The following is a 25,208-nucleotide window of genomic DNA, read 5'->3' on the forward strand; positions in this document are numbered from 1 at the left end:
CCTAGGAGGGGGAAAAAGGCAGCGTGCAGTTGGGTTTGAGAGGCCAGCGGCCTCATTGGTATTGGCTGTCTGAGCTGGCAGGACTGTGAGTTGCGACGGCTTTGCGGTCTTTATGGAAACAGGTTTTTGGGGGCAGTAGGTGCAGCTACAGGGAGAGATTTTGTACGGCGGTAAGATGCACGCATCTTTCTGCAGTGACCTGCCCTTACATGAGAGAGGAGAAAGCGTAGATGGGAGCAGAGGGAGGTTCAGTTGCAGCAGTCCTGTTTTGTAGCTAATTCTGTCCCTATTCTTCTCCCCGCTTTAAAAACTAGTGCTGTATTTAGCCTTGCAAAAGCCTTTCTTGTCCAGAGGGTGAATTCTTGAGAATTCCATGGGACAGGACGGATATAGAGCTCGCTTCTCTCTCTCCCTCTCCTGGCAGGTACTGCACACCAGAAGAAAACTCTGCGGAAGAGGAAGGAGCAGTGAAAGAAACCATCGCAGGGGTAAGCTTGTGTTATTCCCAAGGAAAATAGAGCTCTTTGTGATGAGAAACTTCAGCACTCTTCACATGACTTCCTCAACAATATCTGTATTTGCCCAGGTTGTTTTTCCCCGGGAAAGCAGGAGCGTTATTTGATGAGTAGCGCTATCGCCAAGTGTTTTCCTCTGCCGTTAATTTTGTTTCTGGACTATTAGGAGCACACTACACTATACGGTTTTGATTCTTCCCCTTTCACGTGTTGGGTATAGCCTCAAAATCTTTAGCGCACAGACTTGGTTGACCTGCAAAGCTGGACTGGGGTGTCTTTAGTCTTATCTTGTTTGCTGGGATAGGAAGTACGTCTCTTTGACTTTCACCTCTGGTCAGGGTTGAGGTCAAAAATAAAATTTTAGTCATGGTAATCAGAAATAGTAGTCTCAATCTCAACTTGATACCTACACGTGGAGGCTTTGCTGGGGTTCTTAACGCTAGCCCAAGGCAAAGGAGCTTTCTGCCTCTCTTGCCTCCGAGTGCAGCACTCCATGGGTGCACAGTTGGAATGCAGTCGTCAAGAAGAAGTAACTTTGGAGTTTGCTGGTTGCATGGGTGTACAAAAACCCTTCCAGTTTTCTATATAAGCAAGATTTTCTGTCCTGTCCCCAAGGAAACAAATCTGTGCTTGATTGCTAGCTTAACGTCCGTTTGTCTAACAGAGGCAGCGTGGCACAGAAATCTTAGAAGATGCCTTATTCCGAGGACACCCTACACCTGTTCCGTCCAAAAAGTCAGCCAGCCTCGATGTGGAGGAAAAGAAAGTGCCAAGATTGGGAAAAACAGCGGAACGCTTTCCTCCGCTCACAGAGGTACCGTAGGCGACAGTCTGTGAGACAAAAGAGAAGGTTGTGGCAGAGCTGCAAGGAAGTCCTCTTCTTCTCGGTGGTTCTTAAGGCGCTTTGAAATCTGAAGAACTTGCATTGAACCTGTTAGCAAGTGGCTGTGGTTGTGGCTTCACAGTGCGAGGGTCAGCACTAAAGCTGCTTTGAAGGATTTTGTGTGCTCCCCGCGCTCCTTCAGTTGTGCTGCCCTAAGGGTTTGTGGGCCTTCTGTTAGCGGGACGGCTGCCTCAGTTTCCCCCTTTGCCGTTCCCTTTGAAGTCCCCCACCTTCACGTTCTTTCAGGCTCCTGACTTAGCTGCCTCGGTACGGAGGATGCCCGCTGGGGTTGGCTTAAACCTGGGTATTGCGAGGGCCGCAGCAGCACCTGGGAAAGGGGGTTGCCAGAGTTGTGTTCCATTTTCAGCTGCTTGAGCGTGTTTGCTAAGTTGACGGGTTTTATCCCCACGTCCTTGGTGAAAAGAAACGGCAGCAAGCCTGGGCTGTGAAGTTCAAAGTTAGGATGCTGAAACCAACCAAGCAAGGCAAAAGCGCTATCGCTCACTGAGGCAGGAAACCGTCGAAGGCAGTTGCTCTGTCACCTGAGCTGAATTTACAGGCCGTGTTTCAGTGGAAAGCTGCCCCCAGGTCAGCGTGCTCCATGCTCTGTTTCACAAGTCCTTCCCCATTTAATTGTTCCTTTCAGGCCATGGAGAGAGAGGTCAGTGCCGCATTTGGCAAAGGTGAGCCAGATGAGATCATGAGCAGTGCCTTCAAACTAAAGGTCACTCGGGAGGACATCCGCACGCTCAGGAACCTTTGCTGGCTAAACGATGAGGTAAAACCAGCTGCAGCACAGGGCTAGTCTCACTCAGCCTTTATTGAAAAATACCCCTCCGCCCTGTACAGAAGTCGCGTCAACGTTCTTTGACGACCTCCGCTGCAGAGCCTAGAAATCTCTGTACACTTCTTATTTGAGGTGTTGAAGGGTCGAGCGTTTCGGGAAGTTCCGTTACTTCTTGTATGACGCAGCTTCCCGGAGTTCGTCCGGGTTATTGGCGTGGGTGGCAGGTGTTTTGATCAAACTGCCGATGTAGCCCCGTGTGAAATCCTGGGAACAGAAGCTGACAGCTGAGGCTGGAGTTCTCTGCGCTGCGTGCTTAAGGGTGGCCAGAACAGAGGTGGTGCTGTATTTTTCGTTGGGGAAGGCAGCGTCTTATTTTGACACCTCACGTTTCCTCTTTATGGTGCAGGTCGTTAATTTCTACATGAGTCTGGTGATGGAAAGAGGCAAGAAGGAAGGCTATCCAGCAGTCCACACGTTTAGTACTTTCTTTTATCCGAAACTAACATCTGGGGGCTACGAGTCGGTCAGAAGGTGGACCAAGAGTGTCGATGTCTTTAAGCAGGACATCCTCTTCGTGCCTGTGAACTCGCGAGCACACTGGACACTAGCCGTGAGTCCCACGGGCTTTTTCTTTAGAATTGGACGGGGAGCAAAAACTGGCAAGAGAAGTCATGTAGGTGTTGGGGGGTGTGCGGCACAAGGTTGTGCTTTGCCTAACGGTCACCTTTTAATAACAGGTCATAGATCTGAGGAAGAACACGATCACGTACTTGGACTCGCTTGGGCAGAAAGGGGACAAGATTTGTCAGACTTTGCTGTAAGTAACCGCTCCGTCACTGCTTTTCTGGTGTGAATGAGGAGAGGGGTTTTAGATTTAGTCCCTGTAAGGCGACTGCCAGTTTTCACGTGGCTTGTAGATAACCAAGCAGGAATCTTGGAGTTGCTTGCTGCGACTTGTCTGGCATCGACTGCTTATCTGCTGTCACAGCGTCCCCTGCACCCAGGGTCTGGGGTGCCTGGATTCTGCCACCTTCCCGTGAGAGGCACAGCCAAATACGCCATAGCCCCGTGGCACACGTGTGCCGACTTTGTTAGTTCTTGACCATTAGCTCACAGCCTCTCCCCGTGTTTGTAAGTTTCAGATTGGGATTTTTCCTCAAAATCAGCCTTAAATCAGCTGCGGTGAGGATCCTCTGACATTTTACCGTCCTGCCGTCCGTCTTCCTGTGATCCTTCAGCCGCTTTATTTTGTTGTTGGCCTAAATTACAGAGATGAAAAGGGATTTTTTTTTTTTCCTTTTGTTTTAACCAGCCAATACCTGCAAAAAGAAAGCTGGGAAAAAAGACAGCTGGAGCTGGATGTTTCAGAGTGGACTCTTCACAGCATGGAGCCACGTGTACGTGAGCACCCCTTGGGTTTGAAATGGGAACTGTAAGTGCTTCTTTGGGGCCCAGATCCTGGCACGTGACAAAGAAAGGGTTGAGCTGATGTTCCTCGAGGAGTTGATAGTAAAAAGCAGTCCCTAAAGACCGGATTTAAGAAAGGTCACTTAAGAAAGAGGCGGTGCGAACCTTGAGACACCTCGCAGGGGGGAGGGCTGCTGCGCCTTCTGGGCCTGCCAAAAATTTGGATCGTAGTGTCCGAGTCCGGGAGGCAGAGGGGAGGGATGGTGAGCAGTGAACTGGGTCTGTTCCTCGTGGGCGGGAGTGGGTATCGGGGATTAGGCAAGTAGGGTCAGGAGTGTGCGGTGAGCGCAGTGTCGGTGTGGGTAATGTGCGCTGCTTCCAAGTTGCTTTTCTTTTGAGACAGAGGGAAATCCTCCATCTTCTTTGCATTCCTTAGGAGATCCCTCAGCAGCTGAATGGAAGCGACTGCGGCGTCTTTATGTGTAAATACGCAGATTACATCGCCAGAGAGAAACCGTTCAACTTTAGCCAGGTGAGTGAAGGTCATAAACCCCTCCAAGCCCCTCTCGCCCAGGGACAGGAGCCGGGGAGGTTAGGCAGCAGCTCTTCATTGTGTCCGGGGCAGGGGCTGAGGTTTCGTACCCCGTTTTGGTGCGTAGTTGCTGGGATCAGAACTTCCAAGTGGCCTGGGCAGGGCAGAGCTGTGGTTCTCCATCCCCGCCTTTGGGAGCTGCTGCCGGTGAGATTCCTCTTGGGCAAGATACTGCTGCCAGCGGGTTTGGCATATCTGGGCTCGGTATCTTTTGGAGAAATGGCTTCTACCCTTTGACCAGTCAAGACACCGCTTCTTTTTCTTGATTTCGTTTTAGACGGGTCTTTTATTAGCGTGCTTGTAAGCTGTCGCGCGGTCAAGTCAATCTGGTTTTGTCGGGTTGTCGTGTCACCCTCTTAGGAACCGCGTGGGGTGTTGTACCCAAACGGTTGACAGTTCCTAAAGGGAACTTCCTATTAAGGACTCCGCTGGGCGTTTATGCGTGTTTGCCGCCTCTTTCTACCGTGACGTCATTATTTAATTTCTCTTTTCTTTCTCTTCTCTTTTCAGACTCACATGCCATACTTCCGGAAGAAGATGGTGTGGGAGATAATCCACCAACAGCTGCTGTGACACGTGGACTCTTAGAGCTCTTCTTTTGATTACGTTTCTTCGACCTTAGTTACTTTTCTTAGGCCTTTAGTTAGTTTTCTTAGACCTTTAGTTACATTTCTTAGACGAATTTTCCTCTTTAGGTTATGAAGTAGAAGTTAAGATGGTTTATTCCCCCCACCTCCCTTATTTTGGAGACAGTAACTCTGGGGTTTTGGTACACAAGTTTTCCTCTTTAGCTTATGAAGTAGAAGTTAAGATGGTTTGTTCCCCCCACCTCCCTTATTTTGGAGACAGTAACTCTGGGGTTTTGGTACACAAGTTTTCCTCTTTAGCTTATGAAGGAGAAGTTAAGATGGTTTATTCCCCCCACCTCCCTTATTTTGGAGACAGTAACTCTGGGGTTTTGGTACACAAGTTTTCCTCTTTAGCTTATGAAGTAGAAGTTAAGATGGTTTGTTCCCCCCACCTCCCTTATTTTGGAGACAGTAACTCTGGGGTTTTGGTACACAAGTTTTCCTCTTTAGCTTATGAAGGAGAAGTTAAGATGGTTTATTCCCCCCACCTCCCTTATTTTGGAGACAGTAACTCTGGGGTTTTGGTACACAAGTTTTCCTCTTCAAGTTATGAAGTAGTGGTTAAGACAGTTTATTTCCCCACCACCACCCCCCACCCCCCCTTATTTTGGAGACAGTAACTCTCTTTGAAATTAGCTAACGCACCTTAAGCAAAAGCCAGAAAGATGGGTGTGACCTCGTTAAGGGCAGAGTGAAGAAGGAACATCGTCAACTTCCATGGCTGAGCCGCACGCTCGCGCCTCGCAGCGCACGCGACCACGTTACAGACAAATGGGAAACATCTGTGGTGGTGGTTACAGTCGTGTTTGCCCAACTTACCTTCCCAAGGACAACGTGCTGAACTACCGTCTCCTCAAAGAGAGTTTTCCTCTGTTTCTGGAATATCTACCATCTCCTTGATTCCTAAAACTGGATTTGTCACGACCACGGAAAGAAAGCGTTTACCATCTCTTGATTTCTCACCAAAGCCCCTGTCCTTTGGGCTGGTTTGGGGTTGGCTTTTTTTGCTGCCTCCAGGGAGTGATCTAATGTGAAAAGAGAAGTATTTATTTCTTTATATAATATAAATATTTATTTTAATAAAAAGAGCCTTAATGGAAGGAAACTCTCCCTGTGTCCTGGTTTGAGGTAAAAGAGAACCAATTTTGTTCAGTAACTTAGCTTCTTAGCTGGGCCTCTTCTACCAACTGAAATTAACTGCCTATTGTGCCGTCAGCGTTCACTCTCTCAGAGCGATAAGAGCAATGGTTACAGCTGATGCCCAGGCATGGGATGCAGAGAGGCTCTTGCTTATACTCATTGCTATAACCCCCACGGCCAACCAGCTTTGTTATTTGCCCCGTTGGAGGGTCGGAAGCGGAAAAGCATAGTGGGGTCCCACCTGCGGGGAGGAGCGACAGGACAGGTGACCCAAAACTGACCAACAGGGTATTCCATCCCATCTGCCTCATGCTCAGTAGAAAAGAGACCAAAGGGATCAAAGGGTTCTTCTACCTGGGGAATGTTTACTTCGCCCTTTGATAATTATGCTGATGTGACCCCATCAGAGCTGGGGCATGGCAACCTTCTGGGCTCTGAGGATAAGGACTGGTACCTTGTTAAGATCGTGATTTTGTTGTTGATGCTCCTGAATGTGGTGCAGGGGTGGTTTCATGTGAAACATCTGTGCAGGGGGAGCTGGAGGGGACCGTGCGCTGCCGCCACTCAGACCCGCGCAGCCGCTCGGCGATCTGCAGCGGCGCGAACCGCGGCCCCGCCCGGCCCGGCCGCAGCTGCCCCCCCCGGAGCAACGGCACCACCGGCAGCCGCCTCCCCCACGGCACCGGCGCCACCGGCAGCCGCCCCCCCCACCGCCACGGCACAGGCGCCTCCGCCGCCGCCTGCACCGGCACCGGCACCCGCACCACCGGCAGCCGCCCCCCCCACCGCAACAACACCGGCCCCTCCGCCGCCCGTCCCGGCACAAGCCGCGCCCCCCCCTGCAGCGGCACAAGCCACGCCGCCGCCTCTCCCGGCACAACCTACTGCAGCCACTACAACCAGTACCAAAACTACTCCAACTCCATCAAAATCGGTACAAGCCGCCCCGGTAACCAGGAGCAGGAAGAGGAGGTCAACTCCTTCCCCTGCCCCTTACCACAAAGACCACCTCAAGTCACATAGCTTGGGGGAGAGTTCTGAACAAGATCCAGGGGAGGGTCCTTCAAGACCACAGAAGGGAAAGAGACCTTTGAAAACAGACAGAGGCCAGAGTCCTTCTAGAGCAGATGCTGGAGAGGCCCCTTCTGGGGCAGCCTCACCACAGGAGGACTCAGATGTAGAGGGAGTTGTTCAATCCTTCTCCGTGAAAGATCTGAGAAGTATCAGGAAGGACTTTAGTCGTCATGAAGGCGAAACACTTGTCTCCTGGTTGCTCCGATGCTGGGATAGCGGGGCAGCTACCCTAGACTGAGATGGCAGAGAAGCTAGGCGATTGGGAAACCTGTCCAAGGATGGAGGGATTGTACCTGAAAGAACTGCCTGTGCGAGAGGTGATTTATAGTGATGGGCAAGCGATAGTAGACCCTGATGAAATGCCATGCAAACGATCTCTGCTCAAAAAGTTTGTACAAAGTGCACCATCACCATATTCCCACCCATTGTCAACAATGGTCTGGGGAGGATCCGATACTGACACACCAACTGTAAATGAAGGGGTTAAGAAGGTACGACAGTATGAAGACAGTCTCTCTGGTCCCTTCTCTGTGGCAGCCATAGAAAAGCTGACTGTGACCACCGAGAAAATGACTGAGAAACTGACTGAGAAAATAGAGCAAATGACCCAGAGATTAGTTGAGCAAACCGATAAACTGTTTGATAAACTAACCAAGGTGGAGGAAAAACTCCATGCTTTCCCTGTACAGACTCATGTTGCAGCTGCTAAGAGGAAACGCCCTCCTACTCAAGAGAAAAACCACCCTCCGACTCAAGACAAATCAAAGCTGATGCGAGATATCCTGTGGGTTTGCCTCTGTGAATATGCAGAAGACATGAAGAAGAGGGATGGAGAACCTACCTCAGCCCTACAGGCACGGGTGCTTGAGTTGCAAAATGAAGCCGATAGAAGAAAGGATTCTTACAGGAAGAAGGTTGCTCCAACCTACGGTAGGCGATCCTACGGACCAGGTAGGAACCAATCTGATAATCGTAGGTACTACGGTCAACAGTAGAGGTGCCCTGCCTCCAGCCAGGAGGAGGAGAGGGACAACCGAATTTATTGGACTGTGTGGATTCGACGGCCTGGCACATGAGAGCCACAAAAGTATAAAGCCCTGGTGGACACTGGTGCACAGTGGTGGTGCTTTTTTTTTTGCTGTCTCCAGGGAGTTATCTAATGTGAAAAAAAAAGTATTTATTTCTTTATATGATTTAATTATTTATTTTCATAAAAAGAGCCTTAATGGAACGAACCTCTACCTGGTAATGAGAGAGGGTGATTTATTCTTTTTTTTTTATTTAACTGAAAAAAAGTTGGATGTAGCGATGTGGATTTTCGCTCCCTCACAATCCCCCAGGAAGAGGATTGGAGCCAGGAGGAGCATCGGAGCACAGAAGCGGCGAAGCGATGGTCACACAGTGCTGCAGGGGCAATCGGGGTGTCGTTCAGTGGTGAGATGAGCAAGCAGCATCCCGAAAATCCGCCCCTGGAGAGGGGTCAGCGGTGTACGGACGCTCTCTGTGTTCTGTAAGCCCCCTTTGGGGAGCCCCTGCTGCCCCCTTGGCAGTGCCCGGGTGGCTGTGACTGCTGAAAGCTGGTTTGGTGCGTTGAGGTGTTAGGTGGGGTGGCAGCAGCCCCTGCCCGCCCCGGGAGGGGGGACACCACCTCTCCGGTGGCACTGGATGGGTGGGAGGGAGGGAGGGAGCACAGCTCTGGAAGCCATGGAGAAAGGCGTGGGGGTGTCCCTCATCGTGGCAGCCCCCAGCAGCCCTACCCCGCCACACGGCCACCCCAAGGACACCCAAGCCCCATCTTGGTCCCCTCCCTCTTGGGTGATGCCCTTCCACCCGCCCTGGAGGTGCGCTCCTCTCCTGCAGGGGGGGACGCCCAGCACTCGCCTGGCTAGAGAAGCACCGGGGGGGTGCTTAGGGGGCATCTGAGCTTCCCAGTTACACAGGCATAATTAGGGCGCCCTTAAGAACCATTAATAACCACTTTGGCTCTGCTAACCAACTGCGGCAAGGCCCCCACCCCGCTTTAGCGCAGGCTTTGTGATGCCAACACCTCCCTGAGCCACTGGGTAAAGCGACGCCTGGCAAAAAAACACCATCACCCAAAGAAAACCCCACACCACATCCCCCACTCCCCGCCCACCCCTTCTCCCCCCATCACAGCCATGGGACAAACTCCCACCACCACCACACCCCAATCTCAGCTCGGCCGTGACGCCCCCAAGACACTGGAAAGAAAGCAACCGAGAGCAAGCTCAGGCTCCTGTGAGCTGCAGAGATTTCTCTTTGGTTTTTGATGTTGTCCTTGGATGGGGTTTGGTTGGTTGTTTTTCACACAACACTTTGCAGTAGAGGACAAAAACGTGGTGTCGCAGCCCCCGGGGTCGGCGCTGGCACTGCCACCTCCCCCCCCAGCTCCTGTCCCTCCTCTTGCCCCGCAGCTGTTCCCACTTTCCTTGCTTGGTTTGGTTGGTTTTTTTTCCTTTCTACCTTTCTTTTTTAATATGTTTTCGCTTCCCCCTTTTTTCTCTTTTACCCCTTTTTTCTTTTGACCTTTTTTGCTTTTTCCCCCTTTTTTTCTTTTTCTCTTTTTTCTTTTCCCACTTTTTTTTTCCTCCTTTCCCTTTTTTTTTTTTCCCCTTTTCTCTTTTTAAACATTTCTCAAGCTTTCTCCTGAAGGAACGGCCCCTGGCTCTCCGCTAGCAGAAGGAGCCTACGGAAGAGCTCTGGCACTGACATGGGCAGGAACACCCACAAGTGAGAACTGGATAGACAAAAGGCTCCTCAATGATGACACTGGGGCAGCCCGACCTTAGAAGCAGCAGAGGAGCAGAGCCACCCAGAGAACAGGAAGGGCTATTCAGGGCCTTATTGTCTGCGCGAAGTAACCATCTGCTGAGAACCGGTCTGGCGGCTCAGAGCTCAGCCACAGCAGCACTCTTGAGCCAAAGGGGAAAAGTACACCGGCAGGAAGACTGGGAGCCTTCCTCCACAACAACCCACAGATCATGACCAGAGTGGTGCCTATTCCCAGCCTACACTAATGAATACGTACGCCTTTGCATCAGAAAGGAACGCTTGCTTTACCAGCCCCTGGGCGAGTTGGGAGCCATCCCCCTTGCACCCAGCGCTGCAATAAACATGCTGCTTTGTAACTCGCCCCGAGTTGGGGAGTTTCTTTCCGCACGTCAGCACCCCTGGGATTGCTTTCCTTCTCCCGCCTCGCACTCGCTCGACATGGTTTTTTCCAACTCATTCTTTTTTATTAAAAAAATTAATAAAAAAATGCTCCAACTCTCAGTTTTACAAGGCACACAAAATCTCTAAAAGGGAAACACAAGCGTGAGGTGTTGAGGTACCAAAACCTGCCCCTGTTAGTCCAACTAAAGGGACAGCGTCGGGAGGCGACGGAGGAGGAAGGGGGAGGCTGTGGGATGGAGAGAGCCCTCCCCGTACCCCTCAGCTGCGCATCCTCGCAGCGCCGCGGGAATGGGGGGCTGTGTGTCTGGGCGGGTCTTTGGTTTGCTCCCCTGACCTGCTGGCGGTGGGGGAGGAGGTTGGAGGGGGCTGTCCGGCAGTGGGGTTACATTCATCAGGCGGTGCTGGGCGGCACGACAGGAGCATCACTTGCTGTGCTGCGAGGCCGGGGCTCCCGGAGCGTGTTTCTGCTCCTGCTGCTTCACCTGCTGGACCATTTCCCTCATCTTGCACTGTGCAGTCTTGGGGAGGAGAAGGGAAAAGCAAGAGTTGGGGGTCAGGGCACTGTTTCTCCCACCACCACCCACCCCTGAGCCCCCACCGAGCATCTCACCGCTCCCAACTTTTCACCCCGGACAAGCCCTAATTAATTTCAGGTTTCTGGGTTTTTTTAACTTGTGCTTCCTCCATCGCTCCTTGAGAGAGGCTCAATTTTTTGGGGGGGGGCCGCCATCCCGCTCGAGTGCACAGGAGACAAGGTTATGGAAGATGAACCCAGGTGGGATGCGGGTGGCTTTGCCCGCACCGAGGAGTCCATTCACAATGTCCTCACGTCCAGCAGCATCAAAACCACGGTACCCAGCCAAGAGCTCCCCTGGCGCTGAGGGAGGCCAAGTCAGGCTGGCAGCACAGTGCTGACCACAGGGACGCTCTCAACTTGGCCCTTACTGACCCCACACCCACAGCCCCCACCCAGCGCACCTTGAACTGAGCCTCGGGCGGCCCTGTGATGATGACCATGCGCTCGCTGCCCTTGGGACCTTCTGCCGGTGCAATCTGGGGAAGTATGGGGGAGAAGGAGCGTGAGTGCAGCCACCGCTTCAGCAAGACCTTCCCTCGGTGGCATGTCCCCCCACAACGCAGGGCAATCCCCCCATGCAGGAGCATCCCCTCCCACCCGAGCCGGGCTCCTAACCAGGGTGCTGCAGGCCTGGCCTTCTACTAAACACAGGCGGGAGAGGTGGGCCCATGCCAACGGGTACAGGAGAGCTGGGGAGAGACTTTTTACAAGGGCATGGGGTGACAGGACGAGGCGGAGTGCCTTCAAAGTGGAAGAGGGGACATTTAGAGGAGATAACAGGAAGAAATTTTTCACTGTGAGGGTGGTGAATCACTGGCCCAGCTTGCCCAGAGAAGCTGTGGCTGCCCTAGCCCTGGAGGTGTTCAAGGCCAGGTTGGATGGGGCTTGGAGCAACCTGGGCTGGGGGGAGGTGTCCCTGAACAGGGCAGGGGGGTGGGACTCCATGATCTTCAAGGTCCCTTCCAACCTCAACCGTTCTGTGATAAGTTGGGGAGCAAAACTGCTCCCCGCACACTCCCATTCCCTGACCTCGGCAGTGCAGAGGGGAAACTGAGGCACGAAGCGCAGGACCAGCCCCGCAGCGCCTTCCTCACCTTGATGGAGGCACCCGCAAACCGCACCAGCTGCTTGATGTGCTGCCCCTTCTTCCCGATGATGGCCCCCACCGCCTGCGTCCCGATGAACACGTTCACAACCTCTTGCTCCGGAAGCTGCGGGGGCATGGAAGAGTGAGAGGGTCAGGGCACCAGCTGGACAGGGGACAAAGGAGGTGGCTGTCCCCATCCCACCATCCCATGGTAGTGGTTGCCCACTCTCCCAAGGTGCCCCAGCAAAGATCTCCTGGAGAGGGGGGCCAGGCACCTAAAGGGTGCTGATGTGGGAAGGCGCTGGCTGGGGGAGCTCCGCCGAGAGCTGGCTGAGAGCTCCGCCGAGGAGCTCTATGGTGGGAGAGAAAATGAGGGTCAGTGATGGCCCCAGCATGCCAGACCCTTCCCGGCCACCCCCAGACCCACGCACAGCAGCAAGATACCACCATAAGCCCGGCAGGGACACGGGGACAACCCTTCAGGCCCTCAAACCCCCCCTCACAGAGCGTGGGTGCATCTGAGCTGCATCCAGCGCCATGGGGCTGGGAGGCAGACGGGGGCTCCCAGTTACCCCCACTCCCCCCACGCTGCCACCTTGCCGCCCGTGTCCCGCATCTGCAGGGGAAAACCACGACACAACTCTCTCCTGCTCTGCATTCCAGCAAGTGCAACCGGATGCTACCTGCAAACCACCACTGCTCAGCTGGAGGACGAGCAGACCCGGCTCCCCTGCCCAGCCTGGACGCCGCTCTCGCTCCCAGCCCTGGAAAAAAAGCCTCTCCAGGACGGGGCTGCAGCAACACCCGCACATTTCCACCCCACAGGAAACAGCTCGTTAACGAGGGGCGAGCACCGCATTTCAAAGCCCCCTTAGGAGCAAGGCAGCGCCCCAAGAGCCAGCCCAACCCCCCAGCACACAGCTCAGCGCTCACCACACGCTCGCCGGCCCCCGCAGCAGCGGCTCGAGCGGGGCTGCCCGCGGCCGGCGGTCGGGCGCCGCTCCGTCACAGCCGCTCACCATGGTGGAACGCCGAACGCAGTCCGCGTCCTTCCAGTCGCACCGCAGCCATGGCGCAGCCGGGTGCAGCGAGCGCAGCTCCCCGCCAGAGGGGCGCAAAGCGCCGTGCGAGCGCGCAGGAAAGGGCTCGGTAAGCCCGGGATTGGCATTCCCTCACCCACCGAGGGCAGAGGAGGCAGGAGGGGGCGCGCGAGAGCCCGCGCCGCCGGCCGCTGTCGCTCGCCTCAGGCCTGCGGGACGCCGAAAGGCTTCTCCGCTCTCCGAGGGGCCCCTCCGCTCTCTGGGAGGCTTCTGGGGGGCCCCTCCGTCTCTGGAGGGCTTCTGGGGGGCCCCTCCGGCCTCCGTGGGGGCCTCTCCCCGAAGGCCTCTTCCCCTCCTCCGGGCACTCCCCGGCCTCCCGGCGCCCAGCTGCCAGCCGGGGCCCGGCTCGGGGCTTCCGGAGAAGGGCAAGCGCCTCCCCCAGACAGAGCAGGGCCGGGCGGGACGGCGCCGGCCCGGCCCCACCGCAGGGCAGGGGCAGAAGCGGGCCGGGCGGCCGCTAACGGCTCCCTCAGGCAGAGCACAGACGGCGGCGCGCCTGCGCGCGCGCACCCACCGCCCCGCCCCTCTCTCCCCCCTCAGCCTCCCCTGTACCGATGGCTGTGGGGGCCCCTCGGCGCCCTCCTCGCCGCCCCGGGGCCCGCCGCCGCGCAAGAGGCCGCCCCCCAGGGCAGCGAGCCGCCCCGCCGCCTCAGGGCCGCCCCCGGGCATCGCCCCGGCGCCCACTCCCCCCCCATCTCCCCGGCCAGAAGCAATGCTATCAGCAGGGGTCGGGGGCATAACAGTTCAAGAGAAATTCCTTTGTGTAAGAAAGACCAAAGAGTTCTTCAAAGGATCCGGCTGTCCTGACATTTGGGGGGGCAAAGAGAGGAAAAAACCCACCTGGGACCAACCTGTGTGCTCCATTCCCAAAGGACAAAGTGATTGAAGTGGGTGTATGCCCGAGTTGCTTTCCCACCTTTTATGTCCTGTCCTCCTTAGACTTTTCTTTGCAACTCAGTGTAGGGATTTCCGAAACGAACTTAATTTGTTGGCGATAGGAAGAAAGGTAAAATGTTGGGAAGCATTAACGGAATGAGCCAAAGAGGCCTAATGTGCTGCAGCGGGATCATTAGCTCTCTGCGAGCGGTCGTTGGCTGGGAGAGGTTGGGGGGCGTTGAGGAGGGCTGCAGTTAGGTGTATGTGCCTGAGATGATCCCAGGGGCGCTTGGAGGGGGAGACCTTTGGGATAGGAAAAGTAACTTGGGAAGTTTGGGCCCTGTGAAGGGAAGTCAGCCTGCTGGGAGCTTCCCTAGGGTTGCAAAACACTGTTGTGTGTGTTCTTTCCTCAGCGTTTGCATAGTTGTGGATGATGATGATGACGAGACTCCGCCGAAAAAGCAAAAATCAGGTATCGCGCATTACACAAGTACTGAATATGCCCGATTTTTCTGAGGTTTCGTGTCCCTTGGAAAAGTCTGGCTTTTGTGCTCTGGCATTGTTCCTGAAACGGTGGCTTTTCAAGCTGTTGGCTTCTTGCCTTGTGGCTCTCTATGCCTATAGCCAATGGCTTGAGGGTGTCCGGTAGGGCTTAGCCCTATAGATGACGGACGTTCTCTGCGGTGACTGTGGCAGGGCCCAATACTTTTACTGCCAGCAGGAGATAGCCCAGGTCTCTGGCGCTGAGCCCGCGCCTGTCAGCAGAAAGAGTATCTTAAATCCAAGCTGTGTGCTCCCTCCTGTCTGTATTCGCAATGTACCTCTGTTGGTTTTCTAGCCTGTTCTTATACGGCCTGTCTTTGTTTTTTAGATTATTCCATCTCTGAGCAGAAAGAGAAAGTTGACGTTTCTGCAGTGCTGCAGTTGCCGACCAAGGCAACCAAACGCCCGGCGGCTTCCGTCAGCGAAGATGCTGCCGGCACAGAGTCTGCGGAAGAGGTTAGCGAGGGCTTTGAAATGTTAGGGTCTGTGCAAGGTGCGAGAGCAAGCAGCTCTCCCTACTGCATCTTGAGGTTGAGCCTGCTCTGAGCCTGTACAGCAGTAGGTGGTTCTTTTGCATTTCTAGCAGGCAGCTCTAATGTGGGCTGGGTTTGCCTTACTCAAGTCTGCGTTATTCTCTTTCTCGAGTTTGTGGTTAAGGAATCAAAATACACTACCTTACAAGAAAAACTGCGTACTTCCTGTGGATAAACCTCTTTCTGCTCATTAGCCACCAGCCCAGGAGAGGATTCCTGTAGGACTTTGGCTCTGTAAAAATGAGCCACCTACTGCTTGACTCCCTAGTTTGGTTCAAAGGTGTAGTGCTATTTTTCTTATTACCCCATGGAATTAGAGGCCTAAGAGACTGTCGGGCTCTAATTCTTCATTCCTGAGAGAGTCGTTAACTCTTATTTGTACAAAATATATTTTTCAAGGGCTGAATTATCACACTTTGGAATGTTTAGGAGCTGACTGCACGTATGAGAGCCTGTATTCAAAAATTAAAGCGTACCTGTCAAAGGTCCTGCAAAGATTGGCATTCTTCTGCAATCTGACCCAGCAAGTCATGGTCCGCAAGTCATAGCAGAGCTGACTAAGTCTCAGGAAGTGTGTTTGCTTGGATTCTCATTCAGGTTATACTCACATTGGTACTTTTTTTTTGTTTTCTTTTAAGATTCGGTCCACTTCTTTTGAGCCTTCAAGTAAAAGACCAAGATTTTCATCGCTCGATGTAGCAATGCTACAAATTGGTAAGGCTGACATCAAGTTATACGACTTGTTTCATTTTCACCCTACCTTGTGTACCGTCCAAGCCTACCCCTGGGGTTCTGTACAGATTATTGCAGGCACAGGACAAGGCAGCATCTGGGAAGACTTGAGCGTGACCTCTGTTTCTTACCTGCATCCTTGCATTGCTTCTGGAGTGGGGCCGGGCATTTAGCTTGTCATCTCAGTACCAGAGCTGCCTTGGATGCAGTCCTTCCATTCTGATAGGTCCACTGTTAGCTTGCCAGAAGTAAATTGTTTTCAATGCTTCTTTTAAGTAGTAGATCCCGAGAAGCCTTTTGTATTTCAGGTTTCGGCTGGCAATACCTTGTGCGCGCAACTTGCTGCAGTTGCCGGTGTGAAAACCTGAAAATGTCCTCAAGTGACATAACAGAAATAATATGATGATGTGAGAGAGAAAATGACAGTTTATCTTTGTTGAAGCTCGTTACTGTAAACTCATGAACCTCTTCAGTTTCCTTTTAGAGTTCCTGATGTCTTATGCTCTTCCCTCGTAGGTCAGATGCCGTGTGGAACCCATGCTCACCTGACGAAGGAACCACTATCCCATCCTCACAAGATAATTCCACGTCTGAGGTAAAAATCCTTCTGTTTTCTTTGACTTCTTCCCCAAAAGGTTTACTGCCTATGGTAAGGGAGGTCTCCAGCTGCTTCCCCCCTGAAGAACCAATTTTCAACTTTTTCTTTAAACCCAGCTACTTAATTGACGCAGGAGATTAGGTAGAGATTAAAGGTCTGCAGTAAGAGGAAGTGTTGAACTTGAGAGGAGGCTGAGGACACAATCAACAGCGTATCTTCATCTGAAAGTCATGAACATCTCGTGTCTGTCTCCATCATCATCGGTGTACGTGCTTGACAAAGTAGTTGGTGGTGGAGGTGCATATTGGAATGTTCTCTGGATACCATTTCTTTTGCCGTTGATGTTTTCAGCACAATCCGGAATGGCAAACAGAGCATCAAAGCTGGTCCAGACAGCTTCTTACCCCTGAGGCCGCCCATTAAGGAGCGCGCTGCGCCAGAATCCGCCACTTCAGATGAAAATCCATATCATGAAAATGATACAGAAAACAGTTTCTCATGTAATTTTGTGTGCACTGAGTTTAAGTGCACTGCATTTGAGAGCGGGTCAAGACTCTGCTTTGGGCGTCTAATCTGCCAGTCGTTGCTTATTGTGGTTTGGCTCATATTTTGGAGCAGATCTGGAGCATGAGAAAGAGATTCCTTTCAGAGGAAGCTAAACCAGAGAAGGTTCCTGGGGAACGTGTCTAATGCACTCCAACTGCTACTGAGCATATAGTCCCTGAGGTCAGAGCAGGGCAGGTCTGAAGTAAAATGTCCCAGCAGTGTGGATGTTGTGGACATTGCCATTCTCAGCGTCAGCATAACCTTTAACAAATAGATTGAGCAGAATTGGTCAGGGCTGGTTGAAATGAACGCTGTCTTGTCCCACAGAGTAAAGTGGCCTCCTCAGGTTGATGCAGATATTTGTCGGATGTGCAAAGAATATTTTGTTCTTTTCAAAGAAAAACCCCAAAAGCCACTGTGAATTGGTATACACTGATAACAAATGCCCCACATATAAAAATTGTGATTCTCCTCTGTTGTTTGTTTCCTGCCCCAAAGCGTTCAAGCCTCCTCTAAGGAACCAGTGGCGACTGTGAGTCACCTGGAAGAACCAAAATACGGAGGAGAGGTCTATCCACGTCCAACACTAAGGACCGGTGAGTATCCCCCTGATTCCAATCCGTTCCACTTTGTAGGTAGACTTCAAATCGGAATAGGGCATTTCTTATACACTGGCAGATGATGTTCAAAGCGCTTGCCAGAATTCAAACTTCCTGACCATACAGTCAGCATTCAAAGTTTTTCTTTTTTTTTTTAATTATCACTCAGAAATGGAGAGCTATGTACATCCAATGGTGATTGAAAATCAACTTCTTGTTTTCTTACTACTTCTTTTCTGTGCAGGTGTCGAATGTATAGATGTTTGCTGCCCGCAGTGGTCGCAGAGAGGTGATACGATCAGGTAGAGTCTCTTTTAATGTAGTAATGAGTAGCTACCTTGCGGCTCCGGAATTGCTCGCAAGCCTGTTGCATCTCCAACACAGCTGCCATGCGAGAGCCGTGCTGCGTGACAAAGAGGGTTGTGCTGGTGTGGTGTTTGCTGTGGGAAGAAAGCCAGTAAGGGTGCGAGTGGTGGCCGTCCCAAGTTGTCCTTGGATGTGCAGAATCCGTTTTTGTTTGTGAGTCGTTCTGCCGAGCCATCAATGAGCTGACATTTCATTTCTTTCACTTGGAAACTCGCATCCTGAGCATAAGGATTAGAGAGCTTGTAAAGCCTGGTGGGACTTGAGGCAGTTTTTGGGACTTAGAGGATGCGTGGGGTTTGACTAGGAGGGGGAAAAAAGCAGCGTGCGGTTGGGTTTGAGAGGCCAGCAGCCTCTCTCAAAGGGGTCTTTTGGTGACAATGCGAATTCTTGTTTTTGAAGCAGGGACATATATCTGGACAACTTTAATGTCTGTGTATTTGTTTGCTCTTCAGAGTCTGTGTGGTTTGAATGACAATCCTCTCCAAATGGGGATAGTCACTCTCTTGACTGGCCTGTAGAAGGCAAGTAAACATCCTGTGGCTGTCCCATTTGGAATTCAGTGTGCTGGCCTTAGTTTCCCGAAGCTCACTCTGTTTGGATGCAAGTCTAGTTGCAGATGTTCCTGTTACACCTTGCAGTAGAACACCCAGCGTGCAGTGTTTATCAGCAGCAGATCACAAAGCACTCGACAGAGGAAGTGCTGGTTGCTTCCCTGTTTTCCAAATAATGCAACTGATAAAGAGAAGGAAAAGGAGTCTTGTACAAGTAAATGGGAAAAAAAAAAATTGCAAAGCTCCCAGCTCTTCATTCTATCCCAGTCCTGCTGCTAAGAAAGAACGGTGCTGGACGTTGAGGCGATATTGTCACGTGTTGATGTGTGCAACTGGGGCTGTAGTCAGAATAAGCCTTGAAAAAGCCTTTCTTGTCCAGAAGGTGAATTCCTGAGAATTCCATGGGAGAGGATGGATACAAAGCTCACTTCTCTCTCTCCCTCTCCTGGCAGGTACTGCACACCAGAGGAAAACTCTGAGGAAGAGGAAGGAGCAGCGAAACAAACCATCGCGGGGGTAAGATTGTGTTATTCACAAGGAAAATAGAGCTATTTGTGATCAGAAACTTCAGCACTCTCCACTTCACATGACTTCCTCAACAATATCTGTATTTGCCCAGGTTGTTTTTCCCAGGGAAAGTGGGAGCATTATTTGATGAGTAGCGCTGTCGCAAAGTGTTTTCCGCTGCCGTTAATTTTGTTTCTGGACTATTAGGAGCACACTACACTATAGCATTTTGATTCTTCCCCTTTCATGTGTTGGGTATAGCCTCAAAATCTTTAGCGCACAGCCTTAGTTGACCTGCAAAGCTGGACTGGGGTGTCTTTAGTCTTATCTTGTTTGCTGGGATGGGAAGTACATCCCTGACTTCCACCTCTGGTCAGGATTGAGGTCAAAAATAAAATTTTAATCATGGAAATCATAAATAGTAGTCTCACTCTCAACTTAATACCTACACGTGGAGGCTTTGCTGGGGTTCTTAACGCTAGCCCAAGCCAAACGAGCTCTCTGCCTCTCTTGCCTCCAAGTGCAGCACTCCATGGGTGCACAGTTGGAATGCAGTCGTCAATAAAAAGTCACTTTGGGGTTTGCTGTTTGGATGTGTGTACAAAAACCCTTCCAGTTTCCTATATAAGCAAGATTTTCTGTCCTATTCCCAAGCAAACAAATCTGTGCTTGATTGCTAGCTTAACGTCCGTTTGTCTAACAGAGGCAGCGTGGCACTGAAATCTCAGAAGATGCGTTATTCCGAGGACACCCAACACGTGTTCAGTCCAAAAAGTCAGCCAGCCTCAATGTGGAAGGAAAGAAAGTGCCAGGCTTGGGAAAAACAGCGGAACGCTTTCCTCCGCTCACAGAGGTACCACAGCCGACAGTCTGTTAGACAAAAGAGAAGGTTGTGACAGAGCTGCAGGGAACTCCTCTTAGAAGAACTTGCTTTGAACCTGTTAGCGAGTGTCTGCGGCTGTGACTTCGCAGTGCGAGGGTCAGCACTAAAGCTGGTTTGAAGGATTTCGTGTGCTCCAGCGCTCCTTCAGTTGTGCTGCCTTGAGGGTTTGTGGGCCTTCTGTTAGCAGGACAAAAAATGAGTCCAGGTTGAACACCAGTCTCCAGAGCAGTGCTAACCCGACTCATCCAGTTCTATTGGATGTGCCTCTTGTCCTACCGTGGTGATAGAACCTGAAAGATCAGCTTGTGCTGATCCGTGGTGCCGTCCACCGGGGAGTGGGAGTTCAGTTTCCCCTGCTTGTATGAATTTTGGCTGCTTTTATTCTTCGGAGTTGCAGTCTAATTGAGCTCCCCCCGCCTTTTCCTGCCTGTTGAGGATGGACTCGGAAAGGGCGAGCAAATGCAGAGTTTACAAGGTCTGCAGCGTTGATGCTGGGTACAAGGGAAACCGGGTGGTTTTCTTATTTTGCTCGCCCAGATTCAAGCAAGAAGATGCTATTGCAGATCAGAGTATTTTATACCACCATCCGTAGTGGTTTCTTTGCATTCCCTAGGCAGACTTAGATGGGAACGTGCAAATTGGGACCAGTTGTGTGCACAAGCTGGACTCCCCATTGCCTGACTCCAGTGTAGCTGCCTCAGTTTCCCCCTTTCCCGTTCCCTTTGAAGTCCCCCACCTTCACACTGTTTCAGGCCCCTGACTTAGCTGCCTCGGTACGGAGGATGCCCGCTGGGGTTGGCTTAAACCTGGGTATTGCGAGGGCCGCAGGAGCACATGGGAAAGTGGTTTGCCAAACTTGTGTTCCGTCTTCAGCTGCTTTAGCGTGTTTGCTGAGTTTACGGGTTTTATCCCAACATCCTTGGTGAAATGAAATGGCAGCAAGCCTGGGCTCTAAAGTTCAAAGTTGGGATGCTGAAAGCAACCAAGCAAGGCAAAAGCGCTATCGCTCACTGAGGCAGGAAACCATCGAAGGCAGTTGCTCTGTCACCTGAGCTGAATTTACAGGCCGTGTTTCAGTGGAAAGCTGCCCCCAGGTCAGCGTGCTCCATGCGCTGTTTCACAAGTCCTTCCCCGTTGAATTGTTCCTTTCAGGCCATGGAGAGAGAGGTCAGTGCCGCATTTGGCAAAGGTGAGCCAGATGAGATCATGAGCAGTGCCTTCAAACTAAAGGTCACTCGGGAGGACATCCGCACGCTCAGGAACCTTTGCTGGCTAAATGATGAGGTAAAACCAGCTGCAGCACAGGGACAGTCTCATTCAGCCTTTATTGAAAAATACCCCTCCGCCGTGTACAGAAGTCCCGTCAACGTTCTTTGACGACCTCCGCGGCAGAGCCTAGAAATCTCTGTACAGGTCTTATTTGAGGTATTGAAGGGTCGAGCGTTTCTGGAAGTTCCGTTACTTCTTGTATGATGCAGCTTCCAGGAGTTCGTCCGGGTTATTGGCGTGGGGGGCAGGTGTTTTGATCAAACTGCCGATGTAACCCCATGTGAAATTCTGGGAACAAAAGCCTCCAGCTGAGGCTGGAGTTCTCTCCGCTGCGTGCTTAAGGGTGGCCAGAAAAGACGCGGTGCTGTATTTTTCGTTGGGGAAGGCAGCGTCTTATTTTGACACCTCACGTTTCCTCTTTATGGTACAGGTGGTTAATTTCTACATGGGTCTGCTGATGGAAAGAGGCAAGAAGGAAGGATATCCAGCGGTCCACGCGTTCAGTACTTTCTTTTATGCCAAACTAACATCTGGGGGCTACGAAGCAGTAAGAAGATGGACCAGAAGTGTCGATGTCTTCAAGCAGGACATCATCTTCGTGCCTGTGAACTTGCAAGCACACTGGACACTAGCCGTGAGTCCCACGGGCTTTTTCTTTAGAATTGGACAGGGAGCAAAAACTGGCAAGAGAAGTCATTTAGGTGTTGGGGGTTGTGTGGCAGAAGGTTGTGCTTTGTCTAATGGTCACCTTTTAATAACAGGTCATAGATCTCAGGAAGAATACGATCACGTACTTGGACTCGCTGGGCCAGAAAGGGGACAAGATTTGTCAGACTTTGCTGTAAGTAACCGCTCCGTCACTGCTTTTATGGTGTGAATGAGGAGAGGGATTTTAGATTGAGTCCCTGTAAGGCGACTGCAAGTTTTCACATGGCTTGTAGATAACCAAGCAGGAATCTTGGCGTTGCTTGCTGCGAGTTGTCTGGCATCGGCTGCTTATCTGGTGTCACAGCGTCCCCTGCACCCAGGGTCTGGGGTGCCTGGATTCTGCCGCCTTCCCGTGATAGGCACAGCCAAATACGCCATAGCCCCATGGCACACGTGTACCGGCTTTGTTAGTTGGATCCCAGTATGTGGGATGAAGGCACCCGGTGGAATTATGGCATTACAGTTCCCTGCTTGATTTGTCTCTTGGTCCTCTGATAACATGTGATTTGGGGTTTTTTGACCTCTCTGAAGCAATGAACTTAGGTATGTGTGGAAGCCTCTGTTGGAATTGTTGGTCTCATTCTTGACCATTAGCTCACAGCCTCTCAGCGTGTTTATAAATTGAAGATTGGGATTTTTCCTCCCAAATCAGCCTTAAATCAGTTGCTGTGAGGATCCTCTGACGTTTTCCCGTCCTGCCGTTCATCTTCCTGTGATTCTTCAGCCACTTTATTTTGTTGTTGGCCTAAATTACAGAGACGAAAAGGGATTTTTTTTTTCCCCTTTTGTTTTAACCAGCCAATACCTGCAAAAAGAAAGCCGGGAAAAAAGAAACCTGGAGCTGAATGTTTCGGAGTGGACTCTTCACAGCATGGAGCCACGTGTATGTGAGCACCACTTGGGTTTGAAATGGGAACTGTCAGTGCTTCTTTGGGGCCCAGATCCTGGCACGTGACAAAGAAAGGGTTGAGCTGATGTTTCTCGAGGAGTTGATAGTAAAAAGCAGTCCCTAAAGACTGGATTTAAGAAAGGTCACTTGAGAAAGATGCCGTGCGAACCTCGAGACACCTCGCAGGGAGGAGGGCTGCTGCCCCTTCTGGGGTTGCCAAGAATTTGGGTTGTAGGGTCCGAGTCCAGGAGGCAGAGGGGAGGGATGGTGAGCAGTGAACTGGGTCTGTTCCTCGTGGGCGGGAGTGGGTATTCGGGATTACGCAAGTAGGGTCAGGAGTGTGCGGTGAGCGCAGTGTCGGTGTGGGTAATGTGCGCTACTTCCAAGTTGCTTTTCTTTTGAGACAGAGGGAAATCCTCCATCTTCTTTGCATTCCTTAGGAGATCCCTCAGCAGCTGAACGGAAGCGACTGCGGCGTCTTTATGTGCAACTACGCAGAGTACATCTCCAGAGAGAAACCGTTCAACTTTACCCAGGTGAGTGAAGGTCATAAACCCCTCCAGCCCCTTTCGCGCAGGGACAGGAGCCAGGGAGGTTACGCAGCAGCTCTTAATTGTGTCCGGGGCAGGGGCTGAGGTTTCGTGCCCTGTTTCGGTGCGTAGTTGCTGGGATCAGAACTTCCAAGTGGCCTGGGCAGGGCAGAGCTGTGGTTCTCCATCCCCGCTTTTGGGAGCTGCTGCCGGTGAGATTCCTCTTGGGCAAGATACTGCCGCCAGCGGGTTTGGCATATCTGGGCTCGGTATCTTTTGGAGAAATGGCTTCTACCCTTTGACCAGTCAAGACACTGCTTATTTTTATTGATTTTGTTTTATAGCATTTTGTTTGTTAGCGTGCTTGTAAGCTGTCGCGCAGTCAAGCCAATCTGGTTTTGTCGTGTTGTTGTGTCACCCTCTTAGGAACCACATGGGGTGTTGTACCCAAATGGTTGACAGTTCCTAAAGGGAACTTCCTATTAAGGACTCCGCTGGGCGTTTATGCCGCTTTGCCGCCTCTTTCTACCGTGACGTCGTAATTTAATGGATTTCTCTTCTCTTTTCAGACTCACATGCCATACTTCCGCAAGAAGATGGTGTGGGAGATAATCCACCAACAGCTGCTGTGACATGTGGACTATTAGAGTTCTTATTTTAATTACGTTTCTTAGACCTTAGTTACATTTCTTAGACCTTTAGTTAGTTTTCTTAGACCTTTAGTTACATTTCTTAGACAAATTTTCCTCTTTAGGTTATGAAGTAGAAGTTAAGATGGTTTATTCCCCCCACCTCCCTTATTTTGGAGACAGTAACTCTGGGGTTTTGGGGTTTTTTTTTGCCAACACCACCAACAGCTGCTGTGAGATGTGCACTATTAGAACAACGCTGTGATCACCTCCGGGTGACTAGTTGTTATTGCAGTTACATTTCTTAGACCTTATTTGGAACAGCAGCAGGCACACAAATTTTCCTCTTCAAGTTATGAAGTAGTGGGTTAAGACAGTTTATTTCCCTCCCACCCCCCTTATTTTGGAGACAGTAACTCTCTTTGAAATTAGCTAACGCACCTTAAGCGAGAGCCAGAAAGATGGGTGTGACCTCGTTAAGGGCAGAGTGAAGAAGGAACATCGAACTTCCATGGCTGAGCCGCACGCTCGCGCCTCGCAGCGCACGCGACCACGTTACAGACAAATGGGAAACATCTGTGGTGGTGGTTACAGTCGTGTTTGCCCAACTTACCTTCCCAAGGACAACATGCTGAACTACCGTCTCCTCAAAGAGAGTTTTCCTCTGTTTCTGGAATATCTACCGTCTACTTGATTCCTAAAACTGGATTTGTCATGACCACGGAAAGAAAGCGTATTTTAATAAAAAGAGCCTTAATGGAACGAAACTCTACCTCTGTCCTGGTTTGAGGTAAAACAGAACCAATTTTGTTCAGTAACTTCGCTTCTTAGCGGGGCCTCTTCTAACTACTGAAGTTAACTGCATATTGTGCAGACAGTGTTCACTCTCTCAGAGAGGTCAGACCAATGGTTACAGCTGATGCCCGGGCGTGGGATGCAGAGAGGCTCTGCTTATACTCATTGCTATAACCCCCACGGCCAAACAACTTTGTGATTTGCCCCGTTGGAGGGTCGGAAGCGGAAAAGCATAGTGGGGTCCCACCTGCAGGGAGGAGCGGACAGGACAGGTGACCCCAAACTGACCAACAGGGTATTCCATCCCATCTGCCTCATGCTCAGTATAAAAGCTGAGGGATCAAAGGGTCAGTGCTCTTCCTTCAATGGCCGATGTCTGAGGGGGACTCAGCCTGGGACTGCCCCAGTGCCAGCCGGTGACGTGATTGTCATCTCGGGAGCTTGATACGGTTTTGTATATATTTTTCATTATTTCTTTTTATTTTATTATTAATATTTCATTAAAGTAGTTTAGTTCCTTCTAAACTCCTAAGTCTCTTTTTCCTCCTCTGCCTCTCTCTTTGAAGAGGGGTAGAGGGGAGCATCTGTCGGTCCCGTTTGGGGTCCCCCAGGTCCCCAGTGGTGGATTTGGCCTAAACCATGACAGATTAATTGGCGCCCAACGTGGG

General features: G+C 51.5%; 1 protein-coding gene across 1 annotated transcript; it reads left to right on the forward strand.

The window, feature by feature from the left end:
• Nucleotides 1-2,047: 2,047 nt before the first annotated feature.
• On the forward strand, nt 2,048-4,757 carry LOC309684581 (sentrin-specific protease 2-like; the record flags this gene model as incomplete). Its single annotated transcript, XM_082500468.1, has 4 exons — nt 2,048-2,170; nt 2,667-2,759; nt 4,035-4,124; nt 4,695-4,757. 4 exons carry the CDS (start codon nt 2,048-2,050, stop codon nt 4,755-4,757), a joined length of 369 nt encoding a protein of 122 aa, XP_082356594.1.
• Between the last annotated feature and the right edge of the window lie 20,451 nt (nt 4,758-25,208).

Source organism: Vanellus vanellus, assembly GCF_965231255.1.
Source record: "Vanellus vanellus genome assembly, contig: HAP1_SCAFFOLD_33, whole genome shotgun sequence".
NCBI lineage: Eukaryota > Metazoa > Chordata > Aves > Charadriiformes > Charadriidae > Vanellus > Vanellus vanellus.